The sequence below is a fragment of the Vigna unguiculata genome, chromosome 3 (genome assembly GCF_004118075.2).
Source record: "Vigna unguiculata cultivar IT97K-499-35 chromosome 3, ASM411807v1, whole genome shotgun sequence".
Classification (NCBI taxonomy): domain Eukaryota; kingdom Viridiplantae; phylum Streptophyta; class Magnoliopsida; order Fabales; family Fabaceae; genus Vigna; species Vigna unguiculata.
Window position 1 is genome coordinate 959,908 of NC_040281.1, and position 20,996 is coordinate 980,903.

General features: G+C 28.7%; 1 protein-coding gene and 1 long non-coding RNA gene across 2 annotated transcripts; both read left to right on the plus strand.

The window, feature by feature from the left end:
- Positions 1-281: 281 nt before the first annotated feature.
- On the plus strand, positions 282-1,372 carry LOC114175914 (protein PLANT CADMIUM RESISTANCE 2-like). The gene is made up of 4 exons (XM_028060759.1): positions 282-459; positions 596-667; positions 747-962; positions 1,074-1,372. Exons 1-4 carry the CDS (start codon positions 390-392, stop codon positions 1,148-1,150), a joined length of 435 nt encoding a protein of 144 aa, XP_027916560.1. The 5' UTR covers positions 282-389; the 3' UTR covers positions 1,151-1,372.
- A 4,443-nt stretch (positions 1,373-5,815) lies between these two features.
- Positions 5,816-7,879, plus strand: LOC114175915. The gene is made up of 3 exons (XR_003602945.1): positions 5,816-6,873; positions 7,009-7,046; positions 7,137-7,879. It is a non-coding gene; the product is annotated as an uncharacterized LOC114175915 (long non-coding RNA).
- The last annotated feature ends 13,117 nt before the right edge of the window (positions 7,880-20,996 follow it).

Consider the following 20,996-nt stretch of genomic DNA (forward strand, 5'->3'; position numbering starts at 1 on the left):
TCGAGTCCTATTAATTAAAATATATTACTATTTTACAAAGGCTCTTAGGAGAAACCTTTTTATAAATAATTCTAAAATAATAAAATAAGTTTTTACATAACTTAATATATAAGCGGATTTGAATAATATATTTGTATCAGTAATTATCAAAATGTATATTTTTTAATTCAGTTCTAATATATGGAGAAATTCCTCAAAACATGAAAAGATAGTTGAGCAATTATTTTCTGAAAACAAATACAGTGAAGAGATTTTTATGTTGTTACATCAAGGCATTGACACCATTTAGTCCCAGCAATAATTATTCTTTGGTGTAACCTTCCCTTCTTCTTCTTCTTCTTTATATAATACCCCTATCAATTCAGGTTAACCATAGTCACTCACAAAAAATGACCGAGAAGGTTGTTTATGGTTCATGGTCCACTGGTTTATGTGACTGCTTCTCAGATTGCAGCTCTTGTATCCACTCATTTTCCTCTTCCATTATCGTTAACTTATCTTTAACCATATCATATACTCTTAATTATTGCTTCCTAAGCATCAAACAGATTAAGCTACCTTAATTTCATCATCTTTACCCTTTTTTTATCCGCAGGTTGTCTCACTCTCTGGTGTCCCTGTGTTAGCTTTGGAAGGGTAGCTGAGATCCTGGACAAAGGCTCAACTCGTAAGTGTGTGATTGAGCTCATAATTAACTTCCTAAAACCATGTTTTTTTGTTACGTGAAATGATTTTGGTTAATGCAGCTTGTTGTGTTCATGGATCACTGTTCTGTGTTCTTGCGATGTTTACTCATGTGGGAGGCTGTATCTATTCGTGGTTGTATCGTGGAAAATTGAGGGAGGTGTATGGGATCGAGGGACACCATTGTAGTGATTGTTTGGTCAGTTGTTTTTGTCCCCATTTATCCATCTGTCAGGAGTATCGTGAGCTCAAAGCCCGTGGATTTAACATGTCTGCTGGTAATTAATTAAGTGTTGAACACTTATTATTTATGCTAATTACTTTTATTCGTTTTCTGATCATTTTCCTTCGCGCGTTGTTTATATAAGTGATTGTGTTTACATGTATAGGTTGTGATGGAAACGTGCAAATGCAAACGCGTGGCGTGACTTCAGCACCGGCAGTGGAAGGTGGCATGAGCCGTTGAGTTAAAATTCTCCTGGGTTTGTCGGAATATGTGAAAATGAAATAAAGTGTTCGTAGATTTTGAGGTAGTTTGGTTGTATTTTTGTACTGATAGCACTGGATTAGAGAGAGCATCGTGTTTTTTGAACTGTTGATCATGTTCAATAAATTATTACCTTGTTTAATATTTAAGAACATGAACCTGTATTTATTATACCGTGAAACAATGAAAATTTCTGGAGTATACGAGATTTTGTTACTAGCATCTATCGGTCCATTTCAAACCTATGAGAAAGGCTCATTTGATCCTTTCTCTGAACTTGTGGATTATAAACGCTATTAGTTCCATTAATTTTATAAGAGATAAATTTCTCCATGCTACAAAATTTAAAAGATTTAAATAATTATTCAAATTGAAACATTACATGGTGAATATAGAAACAAATTAATGTCATGCAAGAAAGAAAAAAACTTACATGAACATCCGGAATATTTTCGGCCAAGATGCGATTATTTGATAATAATTTTCTTTAGATGAGATTATCTTTTGTTGTTCTTCTAATAAGAACTGAACATTCTTTCTTCTCAAGTCCAAATAAGAATTTAGTAGTAGAATTCTCCACAGTTTTCTTTTCTAATCTACTTAAAAATTAAGAAAACTAACTACTAGGGATATTACCCTAAAATCTCTATCTGATATGCTGACACGTGTCCAATAAATTAGTTTTTTCGTCATTTTGGTGTCCTTAAGGAATGGTTAGAGCAGTTGAAGACATAATGACATTTTTGTCCCTGTTTTCTGCTCCATAGTTTATTTGGGTTTGGTTATTTTGTAATTTTGCATAGTTTTAAATGCATCTAAAACTGATTTGACGAGCTTTCATTTCAACGCAGAGGCTTGGTTTGAATGCAGAAGCTTGCTTTGGGAGGAAGTTTACTACATAAATATGGAAGAAGTTGTGTTATTAGTTTTTGTTTATTGTTTTCCAGTTCTTTCTTCCTTCGGTTTTTTATCCTTACTCCAGGTATTTCTATATATTTTCTGTATATTCTCCTTCCTTTTGCGGTCTCTATCAAATTTATAGTTTTCTTTCTATTACTTCTTCAAACCCTCACGATCTCTGTCAAATTTTCTTTTCTTTTTGTTACTCCATTAATCCCTTACGAAACTCTATACATTTTTTTGCTTTCAGTGATTCCATCAAATTGCAATCTTTGTTTCAAGTTGATTATTTATTTTGTTGCATCAATTCCTTTTTTCACAGAAAAATAAACCTTGAAGTTGATATATATAGTACTTCACCATCTATCATCGTGAGGTATGTATTTTTTTCGAAGTTATGTTATTCCTTCTTCACAAAATCCTCTTTCATTCTCTCTTTTCAATCCAAAGTTGTTAACTTTATTTGATTTTAGGGTTTTCCTCTTTTTAATTTTCCTTCATTTTTATTTTTCTTTTGTTAATGTTGTTATTAATATTCAGGGATTTGTCAGTATATTTTTTAGGGTTTTAATCTATTATTGCTTCTTTTCCTCAATTTTTTTTAGTGCAGGACTTTTATTCATCAAAGAATAATACATTGGTATGGTGTTAGTGAAAAGGTATGTTCTTAGCATTTGAAGTTTTATTTTCTTAGTTTCTTTTATGCTTTTAGTTGTTATCGTCAATTTTAGTTGGTATACAATTTATATTCACATCTTTTAAAATATTGATTTGTTACTTTTAATTGTTATATGGAAGTGTCCTGTGTTCTCAAGTTTTTACAACTACGTTTTTTCTGAACACTTAAAAGGCATGATTTTTCGGGAATTTAGTTCATGTGATTTGAATTTGTTTGTGTATGGTTATCGATTAATGGAAGTGTGAATGGAATGGTTTTGCTATGGAAAGTTTGAATTTCCTATTTATTTCTGTGTAACAATTGATGATAGATTTATGAGTTTGTAAAATAGTTGCAAGTGTGTTTTGGATGGGTGCTTACAAAATTGATTTTCAGAATTGATTTTCTAAATTGTTAACAACTATTCCGGAGTTTGATATTTTGGTCAGGTTATGTACTAATCTTTGAGGTTCATATCTTCTTGAATTGGGTACTAATATTTGACCTGCACCAATCACATATTGGCATTATGGGTATCTTGGTCGCAAGGTACTATTTACTCATTCCAAGCCAATTGAATCCAAACCCCACTACATTTTTTTTCGTTTTCAACATTTGAAGTTATAAGCCAAGCCTTATTATTTTATTAACTATTATCTTTTTTGTCATGTATATGAAGTTGAAATCTTCATTTGGGGCATTTCTAGATCTAGTGGCTGACAAGGTATTTTTTTTTCTATCCTATTTCATACGAACATATTTCATGAATTTAAGCCTTTTTGGGTTTGTACATGTCATGCGAGGTTGAAGCATGGAAATTATGTTCAGTTGCTTGGATATTGCTTTAATGGAAGTCCCTGTTTTCTTACTTTTGAGTTTGCATCTAATGGATCTCTTCATGATATGTCCACACCTATGGAGTTTAGTTTTTTTTTTTGTTCGTCTCTTGCATTTTCTGAGGGTTGCAAGGGCTGAAGACTGGAAAGTTGGACTTCCTTATAGGACGAACACACTTGATTGAATTTGGAAGGTAATAGTTTTATTGATTTCTGACTTTTGATGTTTTTAAGTTCCCGTTTTCATTCCATGAGCATCACAAATAAATAATTTAATTAGTTTTTTTTAATGGTTTGTTGATTTGTGTGGTTTCATATATTTCAGGGTATTGTTGCATACTATTTGTGTGTGGACAATCAGTTATCTATTTATGGTGGTTATGTTGGAGTTGATTTTTAGGATTTCATATTGTGTTTCTTAAGCTCTCCACTTTTTAATATTTCTCAAGTTGTTGGACTCTATTTTTTTATTACGTCATTTAGCTATGATAATGATTTTGATATACGACATTTTTTTCTAATTTTAGTGTATATTCAGAAACAAGACCCTTCAAATGCTGGCCAATCTTAGATGATCATTTGCTTCATATTGGTTCAGATTAAAAACTTGGGTATGTATTAGTGAATTTTTTTGAAGAAATTGCATTCCTCTGTGTAGTTTTAGTATTATTTGCAAGTTATCTTCATTCTTTTAAGCATATTATTGCCAAGATATAGGATTTAATATTTTACATTAGATTTTTTTTTTTTTGCAATGACAGGAGCTCTTCGCTATTATGTTGTTTGTTGAATTTGAAACTTAAAGGGAGATGTTACTCACATATATGGCGTGGTAAAATTGTTTAACTTTTAACTTATAGAAGCACACAACAAATCAGAACCTACCATTTAAGTTTTGAATGTTTACTTTTGAAAACAATAAAATGCAAGCAAGTGTAGGTTTGATATATGTTTTTAACTTCACCATATTGAATTGAAATCTATTCTTTTTATTGTTATATCACAAGTTGATATAATTGGAAGCAAATATTTCAGAAAATCTATACTTTCAATTTTTTATTGTTTGTTTTATTTTTATTAGCTATGTTGATATTGTTATTGACTTTTAATCTTATTCACCTTTCAATTGTGCATATTAGTTTTAAATATTTGTTAATGACATCAATACTAATATTTTGTATGCATTTTAGTTTATTTATATTGAAATATGCACGCATTTAGATTTGTGAGAGTTATTTGGGTTCCCATCTCCATTTTGTGAGCATCATAAATGATTTAATTAGTTTTTTAATTGTTTGTTGATTTGTGTAGATTCATATATTTCAGGTACTGTAGCATACTATTTGTTATTTGTTATCAGATAATCAATCTTGTGTTTCTGGTGGTTATGTTGGAGTTGAGTTTCAGGAGTTCATGTTGGGTTTCTTACGCTCCTCATTTTTTAATATTTGACGACATTATCTATCTCAACGTGAGAATGCTTAATACAGTTATTATGTTAAAGTTAACAAATAATGTTTTTCATAAAATCTATACTTTCAATTTTTTATTGTTTGTTTTATTTTTATTAGTTATATTGATATTGTTATTTACTTTTAATCTTATTAATCCTACAATTGTGCATATTAATTTTAAATATTTTTTAATTACATCAATACTAATATTTTGTACGCATTTTAGTTATTTATATTAAATTTTGTACGCATGTAGATTTGTGAGAGTTATTTGGGTTCTCATCTCCATTCCATTAGCATCACAAATAAATTATTTGATTAGTTTTTTTAATTGTTTGTTGATTTGTGTAGATTCATATATTTCAAGTACTATAGCATACTATTTGTTATCGGAGAATCAATTTTGTGTTTCTGGTGGTTATGTTGGACCTAAGTTTCAGGAGTCCATGTTAGGGTTTCTTAAGCTCCCCATATTTTAATATTTGATAAATAGTTGGACTCTCTTTTATAATAATGTCGTCTAGCTATGATGATTTTGAAATAAGACATTTTTTTTTAATGTTTGTGTATATTATTCTTATGCAGACTTAGCTATATGTTTAATGATAAAACACCTAATGAAAATCATTCAAGGGAATTGACTGATGGATTGAGAGTTTAAGTATGATCATTGTGTTTGGACTTAAAAAAAGAAAAATAAGTTTTTTATTCATTTCCATTTGTTTATTAACAATCTTTCTTTCACAATTTAGGTAGTAGATGAGTTGCTCAATAGGTGGTAGGAAAAGTGGTAAGTTTTTTAATTTGAAGATGTATTATTCCTTTGGATTGTGTTTTTTTTATTCGTTATCTGTATTATGTTTGATTGTGTTCTTCTTCTTTGGTCTCAAGTGCGAGTGCTATAGTTGTTTGACGTCACTTGGTCTCAAGCGCAAATTTCTACTGAACTTTCATCAGGTGAGATTTTAGTGTTTGATTGGAGTGCTTGACTCTTAAGTTGGATTTTAGTATTAGATCTTTCAAATGCTGGCTAACCTCATCAGATGTCTCATTTATTTTTGTTCTAACAATCTTAGATGATCCTTTGTTTCATATTGGTTCAAATTAAAAACTTGGGTATGTATTACTAATTTTTTTAAGAAATTGTCTTCCTTTGTTTAGTATTAGCATTATTTACAAATTATTTTCATTATTTTAGACATATTGTTAAGATGTATATTTAATTTTTTACCTTAAGATATTTTTTTATTTTTCATTGGCAATGACAGGAGCTCCCCACTGTTATGTTGTTTGTTGAATTTGAAATTGAAAGAGAGATGCGACTAACATATATGGCGTGGTAAAATTGGTTAACTTTTAACTTATAAAAGCAAAATTTTATGACTCCACAACAAATTAGAACCTACCATTCAAGTTTTGAACATTTAATTTTTAGAACAACAATATGCAAGTGTAGGTTTGATATATGTTTTTTACTCGACCAGATTGAATTGAAATCTATTTTTTTATTGTTATCTACTTAAAAACTAAGAAAACAAACTACTAGAGATATTACCAAAACACCTCAATCTGACTAAACGTAAGATTTATGGTTTTCTTTGTTTCATAAATCTATTTTTTCTAATTTGTTGCTCTTGACTTTTTTGGGTCCTTTTTTTTTCTTCTTCTTCAGGAACTATGAGTCATGTTGATGCTGGGATATGTTGTTACCGTTTGAATTGTGCTATTATTAAATGATAATATTTATAAGTTTTGTTTGTTTCTAAAATCCAATTTTTTAATATGTTGTTCTTGACTTTTTGGGCACTTCTTTTTCTTCTTCCTCAAGGACGTTTGCCACTACTATTTTTAGAGGTAATATGTTGTTTAGCTTTTAGATTCTTTGAGAATATCACAAATACATTATATAAATACTTAAGCATATCAATTGTGTTGGATTTTTTTATAGTCTGCTTCTTTTTCATACAATTTTTGGCTTTCTTTATGTAGTTGGATAAGAAGAACTAATAAGCCAGTCTAATAAAAATGTGAGATTTTTCTTTCACTTTCTCTTTCTTGAATGTTGGTTCCTTCTTCGTGCTTGATTTTCTCTAATTTTAATGCTTGAAATCTTCTAGAACAAAGAAGAGGTTTTGAACCCAGAAAAAGAAATATTGTGAAACAAAAGTTACCCAAAAACATGTAAGTTTCTATTCTCAATCTTAAGCTTTTACTCTCAATCATTAGTCCAAGTATTTCTTCGACATTATACCATAATAATGGCAATGCTTCAGTTTTCTATGTTACCTTTCTAATTCTTCATTTTCTTTCTCATCTTCTTTTCTTTGGTGGGTTCTATAAAACAACACTGTGTAAATTAAGATCGAAAGGGCCAATTTATAGTTAAGGGTAAATACTTCCCTATGACCATCAAGAGGTAAAGTTTTTTCATCCTGAAAGTAATAGTTTACATATACATTATACTTTTTGGTATTTTCTAATGGTTGATTCGGTTCAATTCCCAGGTTAAAGATTATATTAATATTTTTAGTCTGAGGATTTGTGTTCGGTTGTTTTTTGGTGTTGGGTTTCTGAAAGATGGGCATGACTAACAAACTCACTCTTGCTTAAGATGCACATAATTCATTAAACAATGCTTGAGACATGGATGCTATATTGGTGGTCATGAAGTTGGTCAAACCATTTAGCAGAAAGTTGGATATCATAGTGTTTAAACTTTGGTAGGACAATTGCTGACGATACAAATTATCTCATCTATGCATTTTTATGGTATGAAAAATGTTGCTTTGGTTATGTACCAACAAATAGTTGGCACAAACGCACACTTAATTGAAATTAAATTAATTGTTCTGTCCACCATTATTTGTATGCACATAATTTTCTTTAATGTGGAATATATAACCATTTTTCTCTGACCACTTTTATCTTTCGTAGTTTTTCAATCTTTTTCCTTGCTGGAAAAGTTGTGGTGGTTGGTGGTAGTAGATTTGGAAATGATCCAAATGGAGGTAACTAAACATGTTCAATTCTCCTGGAAGTGAAAAAATATTTGGTGCATGACAGTTCTATGTTAGAAGGGTTTTGGGAGCAAATGAAAAATCATAGTGCATTGAAAGTTTTAACTTTTCAATCTTGGATTAACAACTATGTTGATATCTTTGAAATGACTAAGCATGTCAGGTTCTGCTGTATAAGTTGTATAATGTGGACATTAAGATTCTACAACTAATGAGAGGTAATGTTATCATACTATTTAGGTACTACAAATAATGCATTTTAGTAATGCATTTTTTTATGGGTTAAGAGTCTTTAAAATTTTGAAATTGTGGAAACTTCTCTATTGCTTTCATAATGTTATACATTATATAAAAGTGATTTAGTTGTTCTGAAACAAATTTAGTTTGTTATATACAGTTATTTACAATTTTTTGTAGCAGTGATGCTAATGACTTGTGCGGAAGGGATGTAGAATTTGAACTGATGAAAAATGAAGATGATGACGATATTGTTGATATTCCGTAACTGTAGATGATGATAAATGTGTGTAGACAATGGACTGAAGATGAATAGCATTTTAGTAGTTGTTGATTATGAGAAAGTGAAACAGTAATATATGGAAAGGATAATTTTTGTTTTTGCATCCTAAATACTTCTCTTTATTGGTTTATTTTAAGTATTTTTGTTTCGATTATTACATTTTAACAATTTATATGAGTGCTTGCTAATGAGTGCATTTAAGAAACTTGGCTAAGACTTTTTTATAAGAAGAGGTGTGGAATGAAATGAAGTATTTATATTTAAAAGATTTTGTAAGGGTTAGGGAAAGTTTTCCCACTGTGTTTGTTTGTTTTCAAAATATAAAGTTGGGTGAGTAATTGAAGGACTTGAAATATGGTGGACTGTAGTATCATAGATTTTTCCCCGCAGCTTCAATGGAGTTCCAACATGATTTACATCATTATTATTATTACTATAATCATTATTTGTATTTTATTATTATTACTAATATAATTATGATTATTTTTGTTATTATTATAAACATTGAAATTAGAATTAACCTTATTAATATTGTTATTAGTATTATTAATATTGTTATTAGTAATAAACTAATATGGTTAAACTATTCCTATATCATTAATTGTACATAGTCTTAGAGATATTAGGAGACATGTCAAGAAGGCAACATAGCCAAAGTTATATAGATAATGTTGATAGTTAAATTAGGATAACATATTTGATTCTATTTAAATTTTTATTTTCATATTTATAAATTTGTAAATAAATTTAATATTTAAAATTTAATTTTTGCTACAATATTTTATATTAAAATTTAATAATAAATTATATAAAATTATAGTCTCAAATAAAATATCATTATCAAATTATATTTCATTTATTATCACATGAAATATTTGTTAAAGTAAAAAATAAACAATAAAAGAATCATGATAAAATACGCTAAACTCATGATAGAGAAAAACAAAAATAAAAAAACTTATACTTTATTCAAGATTAACTTATTATAATAATTTTTTCACAGCAAAATATGAAACATTTTCGACTTGCTAATATGCAAACACCTAGGTCATTCTTCCCTAATAATCCAAAACACAATTCATTTATCGGAGAAATTTTAACAAAACAAAAATGAGTCATACTCAAGCCAAATTCCCTTAAATCCCACACGCTCTCAACATGTTTGTTTCGGTGCATATAATTTGCATTCATGAATTCATCATAAATTCGACCCATCAATCTTGATCATGTAACTGTGGGTGCATTCTTGAAGGCATGCACTAAAGTTGGCTAGGAGTTTTTTTTCTCCTATATCACTATTTTTACTATACTTTACTATGAATATGTTATATTAAAGTGTTGTTTTCATTATACTTTAGTGTGGATCTATTTAATTTAAAAAATATTTTATAGAGCATGCATAATGAAAGATATGAATTTGGATTGAAGGTCTGATTATAGCACAATAAAGTGTATTTCAATTACATAATAATAGTTCTCTATTAAGAAAAGTGACAAAGTCTCATGTTTTCCAAAATTATCATATTTTCCCACGTTCTAAGTAATAATTATAGCTAAAAAACAATAGATATGGATGTAAAAGTTTTTTCTTTTACGGGATAAAAATTGACCAAAGAAATTTTTCTAACATTTTATTGACCAGAGAAATTTTCTTAGGATCATTTGCACAGCCTTTAGGTGGTACAAAGGAGTTAACTTTAATTTATTTAATCTAATCATAAAATATTATATAGATCATATAAATTATACTTTTAAAAATAATTTCATAGGTTAAGACATATAATTAAATTACAAGTTATATACACGTATGTGTGTACACAACTAACATTCATTCTTTGATTATATATTAATAAAAAAATATCATATTATTTATAATTATATTAATTTTCTTAATATAATTTTAAATAATAATAATAACGTACATGTACATATGTCTCAATACCAACCACTACTTATTATTAGTTGTATTCTATGATGTACCGATTTTTCAATTTGGCATGTCCGGCAGGTATACGTGTCTGACACGTATTCATGTTTGACATGTATCCATAATACTTTAGGATACTTTATTAATACTTATCAATTAAATATGTCATTTACAAAGTCATAGTACACTACAAGAAAATCTTTGAATAATGACCAATTTTAGTGACAAAAAATAATTAGTCACTATAGTGATCAATTTATGTACCAATTTATAAACTAAACACTACTGGCAACTAAAATAGTTCAATAAATTATAATTGGTCTCTAAATTGATAACTAAAATAGTTTTTATTATAAATTAGTTTCTAAATTGGTCACTAACATTAGCTACCAAGGTTTTGACTATAAAATAATTGGTTTCTAATTAGAAAATTGGTCTCTAACATATTTTTTGCTACTAAAATTGATCATTATTTAAAAGTTTTCTTGTAGTAGTGATATTTTTATGATGATAATAATTTATTACTAAGAATACTTTTGATTAGTTATTTAATTGTTTTCATACTATTATTCTTTTTGACTGGATCCATAATATTATTATTATTAGTATTAGTGTTAATATTAGTATTAATCAATATTCAGTATTATTATTACTTTTATTATTAATATAAATGTTATTAATAATATTACTATTATTTTGTATTAGTATTATAATAATTATAATTATCATGGTTGTTATTCTTTTTATTATTATTTTGTTCAAGATTCCTAAAATATCTTATGTTTATATTTTATATTGAAAAGTGTAAACTGCACCTCAACTTTTTATACGGTTTAACTAAACATCACTAATTAATATTACAATTTAAAGCAAATAAATTTACATCTAAATATTATCAAATTATTTATTTAGATACTAATTATACATAATTATAACACTTAAATATATATTTTTTATTTAAATATAACAATAATTATACAAATATTAAATTATCGGTCACTTTTCAATTCAATGCATTTTCATATTATATATAAACAAACTTATTTTTCCAGGATGAAAACACGCTAAAGAATTTTGGAAATTTTAAGTGCATAATTCTCTTGATACAGTCACGAAGTTGTCTTACCCTTTTCCACTTAGGGTTAAACTTTTTCTTTGAACGCATACAAATCCACTCAACAATATTTTTTCTCTTAAAACATCATTTTCCATATATTACTTCAAGTTTGTAATTTTGTATTCCAAAATATTAAAAAAAAATAATTCCTGAATTTTATATTTAAAATTTTAATTAATATATCCCTCCAAAATTATATTAACCAATATATGTGACATTTTAATACATAAATATCACAACAATAATAACCATAATATTATTTGTAACCAATACATTTATTGTAAACATTTAAAAAACATAATATATTATTATTTCATCTAACAAAATATTTATAATTATTTGTAAGAAATTTTAAAGTAATTTATTAAAAAATAATATATTTTATTCCAAGTAAAAAATATATAAAATTATTTGTAACTAATTTTAAAGTATTTCATTAAAAATTATAAGACAAATGTTAAAATAACATCGATCCATCCTGAATCTAATAATATCTAACTCTAATATTTTTTATTATTATTGCGTATACACAATAATATTGTATAATGACAAATATAAAATAATTATTTACTTTAAATATGACAATATTTTTTTTTATTTTATAAATACAAAATTAAAAAAAAAAAATTAAGCACCCGTGCATACGCACGGGTATAACACTAGTGAATTTTAAAAACTGGTTTTCTCTATTATTAAATAATAAAAGATATATAATCAGAAAAAAAATCTATAAATTTACTAAATTTGAAAATATTCAAAAAAATGTACCTATAACTTATGATTCTTCGATAAAGAATGATCAAATGCTAGTTGTTTGTAAATATCAATACAGTCAACAATATATCTATATTTTGTCTACAAAATAAAAATATACAATATGTACAAAAAAAATATTAAAGCAAATAACGACATCAAATTCAACTAAAGAAGAAAAATGCATAATGAAATATAATAACAATATATAATACATGAATGCTTTTCAGAGGAGATTTGTTAATAAGTTGTAATTGCCTTTCCAACTCCAAATCTTCTTGTGTGTTGGATGCCATGAACTCTGCCTATCATCGCTATTCACTAAACACAAAACAAATAACAATATATGGATCATTTCTTCTATCAAATATAATAAGTGATGTTGGAGCAACTTGTGGAATTGTTTATTTTTATATTACTACTACAAGATAAATAATAAATATAAAATGGGATAAATATAGTAAAAACTATACAAAATAAAATAAGGGGAAAAATACTTAAATTAGCCATAGAATTAACAGCCATACATATAAAAAATTGGTATGAAATTTATAGAAATATAAAAACCGTATAAATGATATATTTAAAATTGAAAACAAAAAGAAAACAAAGAATTTTTTTCCATATATTTAACTATACCAGAAAGGAAAAGGAACAAAAATATATAAAGATAAAAAATAAACAGTTCATATTCACCTATTGTCCATTAAAACTATAAAATTTATTTGTTAGAAATTAATAATATAAGTTAATTATATTCTCACTAATCAATATTCTAAGATCCATCGCGAGAACTCGTTTCATTTTCTTCTTTTTCTCTTTATTTTTAAGTTACCTTTTATAACTTTAAAGAAAATCTTCAATTATGTGTTTGGGTAAGGTATTTTAATAGAGTAATTTTTTTTGAGTTTAAAATGCATAACAAAATATTGTTTGAGTAAGTATTATTTTAAAGAAATTAAAATTTTAGAATTTTATCAAAGTAATTGAATTACGAAAAATTAAAGAATTTAAAATTTTACCTAAAAAGTAAGAATTTGAAATTCTTCTTATCTTCCGACCAAAACCCTTGAAACTTTTGCATATGAATTTATTTGATCCTTCTAGGATAAAGAAGTTTTGTTTTGTGGAAATTAGTATGTTTTTATAATTGTTGATAATTATACAAGATATACAAAAACTTTTTTTATTGTCACGACATAAATCGTGAGGAACGATGAACCAAAACAGAAATGATTTGAAAAGAAGTATTCGGAGTCGTCATCATACTTTATTATGAAAAACTATTGCAACTCATCAAATAAAACATAATTCACGAAATCAAAATTTTGGGTCTGGAAGTCAATTACTTCTAAAGAAGGTATTAGATGTGTAAAATGGATGTGATTTTTTCAAAATATTTAATTCCCCAAAATAAGAATAAAAGATCTTACAGAAAAACACAAATATTTTTTATTTTGGGTTCCGACCAGGATATACCTCAATCCTACATGTTCTCATTCACACATAGTTATAATGGAAAAGACTATTTGGAAAAGTATTTAAAAAATAATTTGATTTTTTAGAAGTGAGTCTGACAAAGATTAATTATTGTACTCACATATTAAGAGATCAAGTTATCTAGTTCTTTGTCAAAAATTTGATTGGAATATTGATTTTGTTAACCGAGAGTTTTCTTTATATATATATATATATATATATATATATATATATATATATATATATATATATATATATATATATATATATATATATATATATATATATATATATATATATATATATATATAAATTTTTTGAAAAAGGAAGTAAATCAAAAAACATTAAAAATTTCTTTTTACATTTTATATTTTTAATATTTTGAAAATGGATGTGATGTGAGACAAAATGTCGATTATATAAAAAAGAAAAAAAACAAAGAAAACTATTATTTTTTATTTTTATCATTTAAAAAAATATTTTTTTAATTAATATTTTTATTATTGTTTAAAAAAATGAGATATATAAAAAATTGATGGAGTAGAAATGAAAAAAAAAGTCTTAAAACAAGTATTAAAGAAAATAAAAATTCAAAAAATGAAAATGTGTGAAATGTAGGATTTACATTAATTTGAAGAAAATGGTAAAATTGAAAATAAAAGTATGGAAGTATCAATCACTGAATATGTGGGTGTAGCGAGAAAAACTAAAGACATGAAAATGGGGGACATACAAGAGAAACACGTGGCGGAGAAAGTAAAATTTATAAGAGAAATTAGTGAAGTGGAGTGTATATTTAATGAAAACGCGGGTTATAGGAAGTAAAATGAAATTAAATGTATGGGGTTGGAGTTATAATATTGAGGAGTGCACAAAGTAAAATAAATAAGCAACATAAATTATATAGAGAGAGGAGGAAAATTAATCTTCTTTGCGAGTCTTTGATAGAGAGAATCTTGATAAACTCTCCATTTCTCCTTTGCCTGATGCTGTCACAAACCCCGGTTCGTTCAGTTATTACTAACTGTTAGCACCTCTCCCTTTAGGCTTTCTCGGTTTCCTGGCTTTAGAGTGTATATATATTTAAGCTCTCTCCCTCTTTCTCAAGACACATACTTTTCATTCTCGCTTCTGTTTTTCTCTTTCACATGTTCTTGTAATCTCTTTTATCAATATAGCAATACAAAGTTTCTTTTTTTTTTTCTCTAGTACAAACTCTGTTAAATCTTTTTTAAGAAAACTTCACCAAGATGTCCGCTTTCTCATCCTTCTTCAGAATAATACGCCTATGATGAGACGGAATGATCCAAGGGTAACCGGACGCGTTGCATGAAGCTAAAAAAGTTACGTTGCGTCACATTCTGTTCGTCTTCTTCAGCACACCACACTCATTTTCATCCCGAAGGCGCCAGTCAACATCGGAAGCCTTGCCAACGTCGGTGGAGGCGCCATTCTCTATTTCTCCGGTCATTTTCAGCCGCGCCCAAAAAACATCGGATGTCATGACCACCTCCTCTGTCTCTGAGGCCATTCCAATTCAGGCAGCTAGATTTCAACGAGAAAAACCATTTTCCTTGGTGGGCACAGATGACAATAGTGGTGGTTGTGGTGGTTATCATTAGGGTTGGGCGAAATAAACCAAACTGCATTGCACTGCTAAAAACAGAACTGCACTAAACTGCACTGCACTGCACTAAACTGCACTGCACTGCACTGCACTGCACTAAACTGCACTGCACTGCACTATAATATAAACTGAATTGTTTTATGAACTGCACTACGTCAGAACTGAACTGCACTATTTTTGAACTGAACTGCACTAATTTTTAACTTAACTACACTGTTTCTGGACCGTTTTTGAACCGAATTACACTGATTTTGAATAAACTTCACTATTTTTGAACTGAATTGTACTATTTTTGAATCGGATTGCATTGATTTTTAACTGAATTGCATTATTTTTGAACTTAATTACACTATTTTGAATCGAATTGCACTAATTACATATGATTGTACTACGCAATAATAATCTAAAGTTTATAATTTGAAAGTGCTTAGCAAATAATAGTTGAAATATGCATCATACTTCAATACACCAATTAACATTTTTATAATTTTTTTATTTATATTAAAGTTTTTCGTAACTTAAAATGTTATTAAAATATTAAAATTAATATAATAAATATAAATATCAATATTAACTTATTTTTTATATTTTAAAATCTTATGTAATATTACTTTTTAGTTTTACGATGTTTATTATGTTGCGTCAAATTTTTTAAAAGGATTTATTTTAGAAAATTTTCAAAACTAATATTTTTTTAACATTTGTATTCATTAATATTTGTGTGAAAAATGTTCTAGAAATTTTATGAAGTTCTAAACTATATTTCGTGAAACAACGAATCAATAACTTTTTATATTTTTTAAGAACTTTTTAAAATAAATTCTTTTTACAAAATTTGACGCCACATAATAAATATTTTAAAACTAAAAATAATATTACATAAGATTTTAAAATAAAAAATACGTTATTACCAATATTTATATTTATTATACTAATTTGAATATTTAAGAATATAAATAAAAAATTATAAAAATGTTAGCTGTCATAAAATTTAATTTTTAAAAATAAATTCTGTAAAATCATAACATAAAAATAACATTACATAGTAAAATTCATTCAAAATAAAATAAGATCTTGAATTAATTTATAATTTTTTTTAATAAATTAATTATAATCATTTTATATTTTTCTCAAAGAAAGAGTAAAGAAAAAAATTAAGACAAAATAAAATAAATATATCAATATGAAAGAGAAAGAATAGAACGTAAGACATAAAATATATAAGTCCAATTCTTATCTTAATATCAATATTTTATTTGAGGTATTTTGTTCTTTTAATTTACTATAGTTCAATAATTAACTTAAGTAACTTAATATAAGTTTAGTTTCTTAAAACTGAACTATTTTATAATACAGTTCAATTATTATTATGAATAATTTAATATATTTTAATTTAATATAATATAATTAACTATAGTTTAATATAGTTTAATAAATCATGCAGCTATCTGAATACTGTTATTAAGAGTGATTACGATCATTCCATGTATGATACTCCTTTTAATTGGAACAATTATATTAATAGTTGCATTGATAGTTATTTTCATTCTCAAATCTGTGTTGATAGTTGCATTTTTGGTAATATAGTCGAATATAATGACAGTTATTTTTATAGTTACTGTTTAGGTAAGGTCAGAAATTGTAGTGAAAGTGAGAATTCTAGTTTTAGTTTAATAACTAGTACGAATGATATAAATGATAGTGATTCTACTCTAGGAGAAAATTATAAGAATCTCCATGAAAGTGAACAATTGACGCATTTGTGGATTGAATGCGAAAATTGTTATGAATTAAATTATAAAAAATTTTGGAAATCAAAAATGAATATTTGTGAATACTGTCCTAATTATCATAGTTACTATTGCTTTTAAAGTTTGGAGAATGATGATTCCAAATCATTCTCCGGCACCTGCCCCAAGAACGAACCGTCCCCATTACCGGGCCCGGCACCAGAATTGGAATTGGCTGAAGAGCTGGAAGTGCAGGAGCGGGCTGAGCAGGAATCTTCTTCTCCCTCTCCTCCGTTATATTTTCATGTCAGACGATGAAGTACAGTGGAAGGTGACATGAGCCGTTGTTAGAACGTTGAATTCTCTGGGGTTTCGTCTGAAACTGAAAATGAAATAAACAGTGTTTGTAGTTTGTGATCTTGTTAGTTTGTGTTTGTGGTGGTAGCATTAGATTAGAGAGAGTAATGTTATGTTGTTGTTGTGTCTAATGATTATACAAGCAGTGTTTGTGTTTTTCAACCGTTGATCATGTTCAATAATTTATTACCTTGTCTAATCTTATAGTGAACAATTTCAATGGGAGGATATGTTCTGTTACTTCCATCTATATTATCAATAACAAAATACATTAGCATAGCATTTATTAAAAAAAATATCATCTTTTTTTTAGATTTTATTTATTTATTTCTTAATATTGTTTATAAATTAAAATATCAAAACTTTTTAAATAAATTATATCATAATTATAATAATAATAGTTTTGTAATCATAAAACTATTTTTATTCATAATATTTAGTATTTTGTTTATGATATAATTGTAACTAATATTATTATAATAATTGTATAAAGAAATGCTACTTCAATAATATTATGTATTTTTATTCTTAATAATGCTACTTCAATAATAAAGTTTAAGAAATAAAATTCAATTAAAATCTGTATGTATTTTGTAAGGCCCATTTAAAATCTTTTAACTGTTCTGCCTTCTTTAAGGGCTGCCCTACAGTATTGGGCCTAAAGGTCAGCCCACAGGTTAAGAGCTTTCCATGTTGCCCTAATTCCACACTCTCTTCACTTTCAGAACCGTAGTCGTCACCTTCCTCAGTGCACCAAGAATTCGTTCTGCTAGAGTTAGGTTCTTACTGTTGTTGAGCTAGTTCGAAGTTGCCTCCTACTCCAGGTAAGTACTGTGGCTAGCCCATACTTGTCTCTATCGTTCATTTCGTTCCTTTCATAGCTAGGGTTCCAAGTGACCCATACTGTGCTTTTGTCTCGCTATCTTTCCAGTTCTCCCGTTCGTTCCTTGAAGCTGTTGTGCTCGTGCGTTCGGTAGCGAGGGCGTGTCGGGTCGTTTTGCTAGCTTATTCCAGGTAAGGGAAGCTAGAACCTTTCTTGCGTGATGTGCTTAGCTTGTATTGTCATGGTTTGTGAATCCTCTGAGTTTGTGCATTGCTATGAATGTCTGGTTTTGGCTGGAACCTCTGTTGGGTGCGTGAATGCGATTTGCAGGTGAGAACAGTGGCGGACACTGATAGACTCGCCCAGGCGAGCTTGACTCGCCCAGGCGAGATGTGCAGAGGCTCGCCCAGAGCTTTCTGTGCGAGTGGTCGCTTGGGCGACCAGGGTGCGTTTTAAGCGAGCACACAACTCGCCCAGGCGAGAGGGATCTCGCTTAAGCGAGATCCCGCGTTGCTTTCTTGTTCCTGTTGAGCCCTCGCCTAGGCGGAAGGGGACTCGTCTGGGCGAGACCCCTCAGCCTGAGCGAGGTGCTGGGCGAGACAGTGCGGTGATTGAATATTTGTTTGTTCTTGAATGGTCTGTTTTGGGTTGGGTATGAATGCATGATGAGTGATAGGTATGTAATGGAGTATGAGGTATACGTCGTATGATCCCTAGATTACAAATGATAGGTTTGGCATGAAAGTTGGCATAATCTATACATGACTTGGATATGATGAGTTGGTTACATATGTATGTGTGTGGGGTCACAAACCTGGTATGAGCAATAATGAATCTTGGCGGTTGGCAAAGCTTTGGTATGATTGGCATGAGGAGAAACACCTTACTCATGATCGAGAATAACGAATTGGTAATGATTCAACATATGAGAAATGGAGTTTTGTTGTGGGTTTTGGGTTGAAACCTCATGTGCAATGTATGTATGAATCCCCGATTGTATATGAATGTTTGTCCGTGTCAGCGTGTAATTCCTCGGGGTCTCTAGGTGAGACCTCTAGGGCTGCGCTTCAGTGGTCGGGACGTAATTCCATGGCCCCTGTTAGTGGGTGCCCATGGTGGTGCCCCATCTGTATAACTAGGTAAGGATTCAAGGTAAGGACTGCATCCTGACACTCTAAGGGGCCAGTTAGTCTCACTTAGAGCAGACTGACTCCTGTGGTGAGAGTAGCAGGAGGCCTGAAATTCATTAAGGGCTAACCTTGTGGTGAGGGAGATTTGATTCATTGTAACACTTGTAACACATAGCTCGGAGATGAGCACCACCACAAGTGCAAGCATCCGCTGAATCCGACTAAGTTATACGTATCCGGATGAGTCGAGTCGAGTCGTAGTGTATTTGAATGAGAGTCATAACATGTTTGGTTGATTATATGGAGGTGAGATGATGAAAATACTTTTGACTGTATGATGCATATGTTGTTGGCTCTAGCTTACCCGTTTCGTTGCTTGGTTGTGTTGTATGTGGCTGTTCTTTCTTGCGATGATCATCGACTTGGTTGATGGGAGCAGATGGGCGAAGTTCTTGTGGTCAACAAGGGAATGGTGATTTCACCGTTTAGCCGTCTGGGCTGGATCTTACACTTCTCTTCTTCATGTCTTCTTTAGGGCTATGGCCCCTGTACTCGTTGTCTTTGGATTGTAAACTCTTAGTTAAACTGTTATCCTGCTTTTGTTGGCATCGTGGTGTGCCTGGTTTTGTAGGGGTGATGTGATGAACCCCAGGACTGCATTGTTGATTATCTCTGTGTGACGTTTCCTTTAATTTTATGTATTAAATTAAATGGGGCGTTACATATTTTTTATTAAATGTTTTTATGGAAAAACTAAAAAAGTTCCCCCAAAAATCATTTCCCACCCACTACTCTGTATGAGCCAATTTCGTTGCAGAGTTACCATTATTTACGAACGAAATAACTTTCATACAGAACAAGGTGCAAGTAGAAATTGATTGGTGCAGAAAGCAATTATCTTAGGTTTATGCTTTAGCGTTATCACTTCATCCTAAGTCCATAGTTCTTTAAACCTAATCAACTCTTCAATGTGTTCATTTTTATTTGGACGAAATCATTTCACAACATTTTTTTATATTCATTTCAGTGAAACAAAATGTTTTCAACTTAAATTTTGAAAAACATAAAATTTATCCTATAATAAAGGCAACTTGTGGCTTGTATAGTTTGTTTTTATTTTTATTTTCTAATTTAAATCGCAATTATTATATATTTTTTCTTATCATATTATTTATGTTATTAAATTATGAAATATATATCGAATAAGAACATTACAATTTTTTATATGACTGCAGAATAACATTTATGTGTATGTCATATTTTATATAGGGTCTCTTTTATGGTAATAAAGTACATTACACTCAATAAAAACAAAGTGTTTTTGTTTTTTTCTTCTTTCATGGGTACATCAATTCTCAATACTATATTATTCTATATCATCTAAGTTATGTCATTCATACAACAATTTGTACGATTTATTATATGATTTGGTACACAGATTCATAAGTCCGTTTCGAAAGATTTAATTCTTAATTACAGAAGTATAAATTGAAAGCA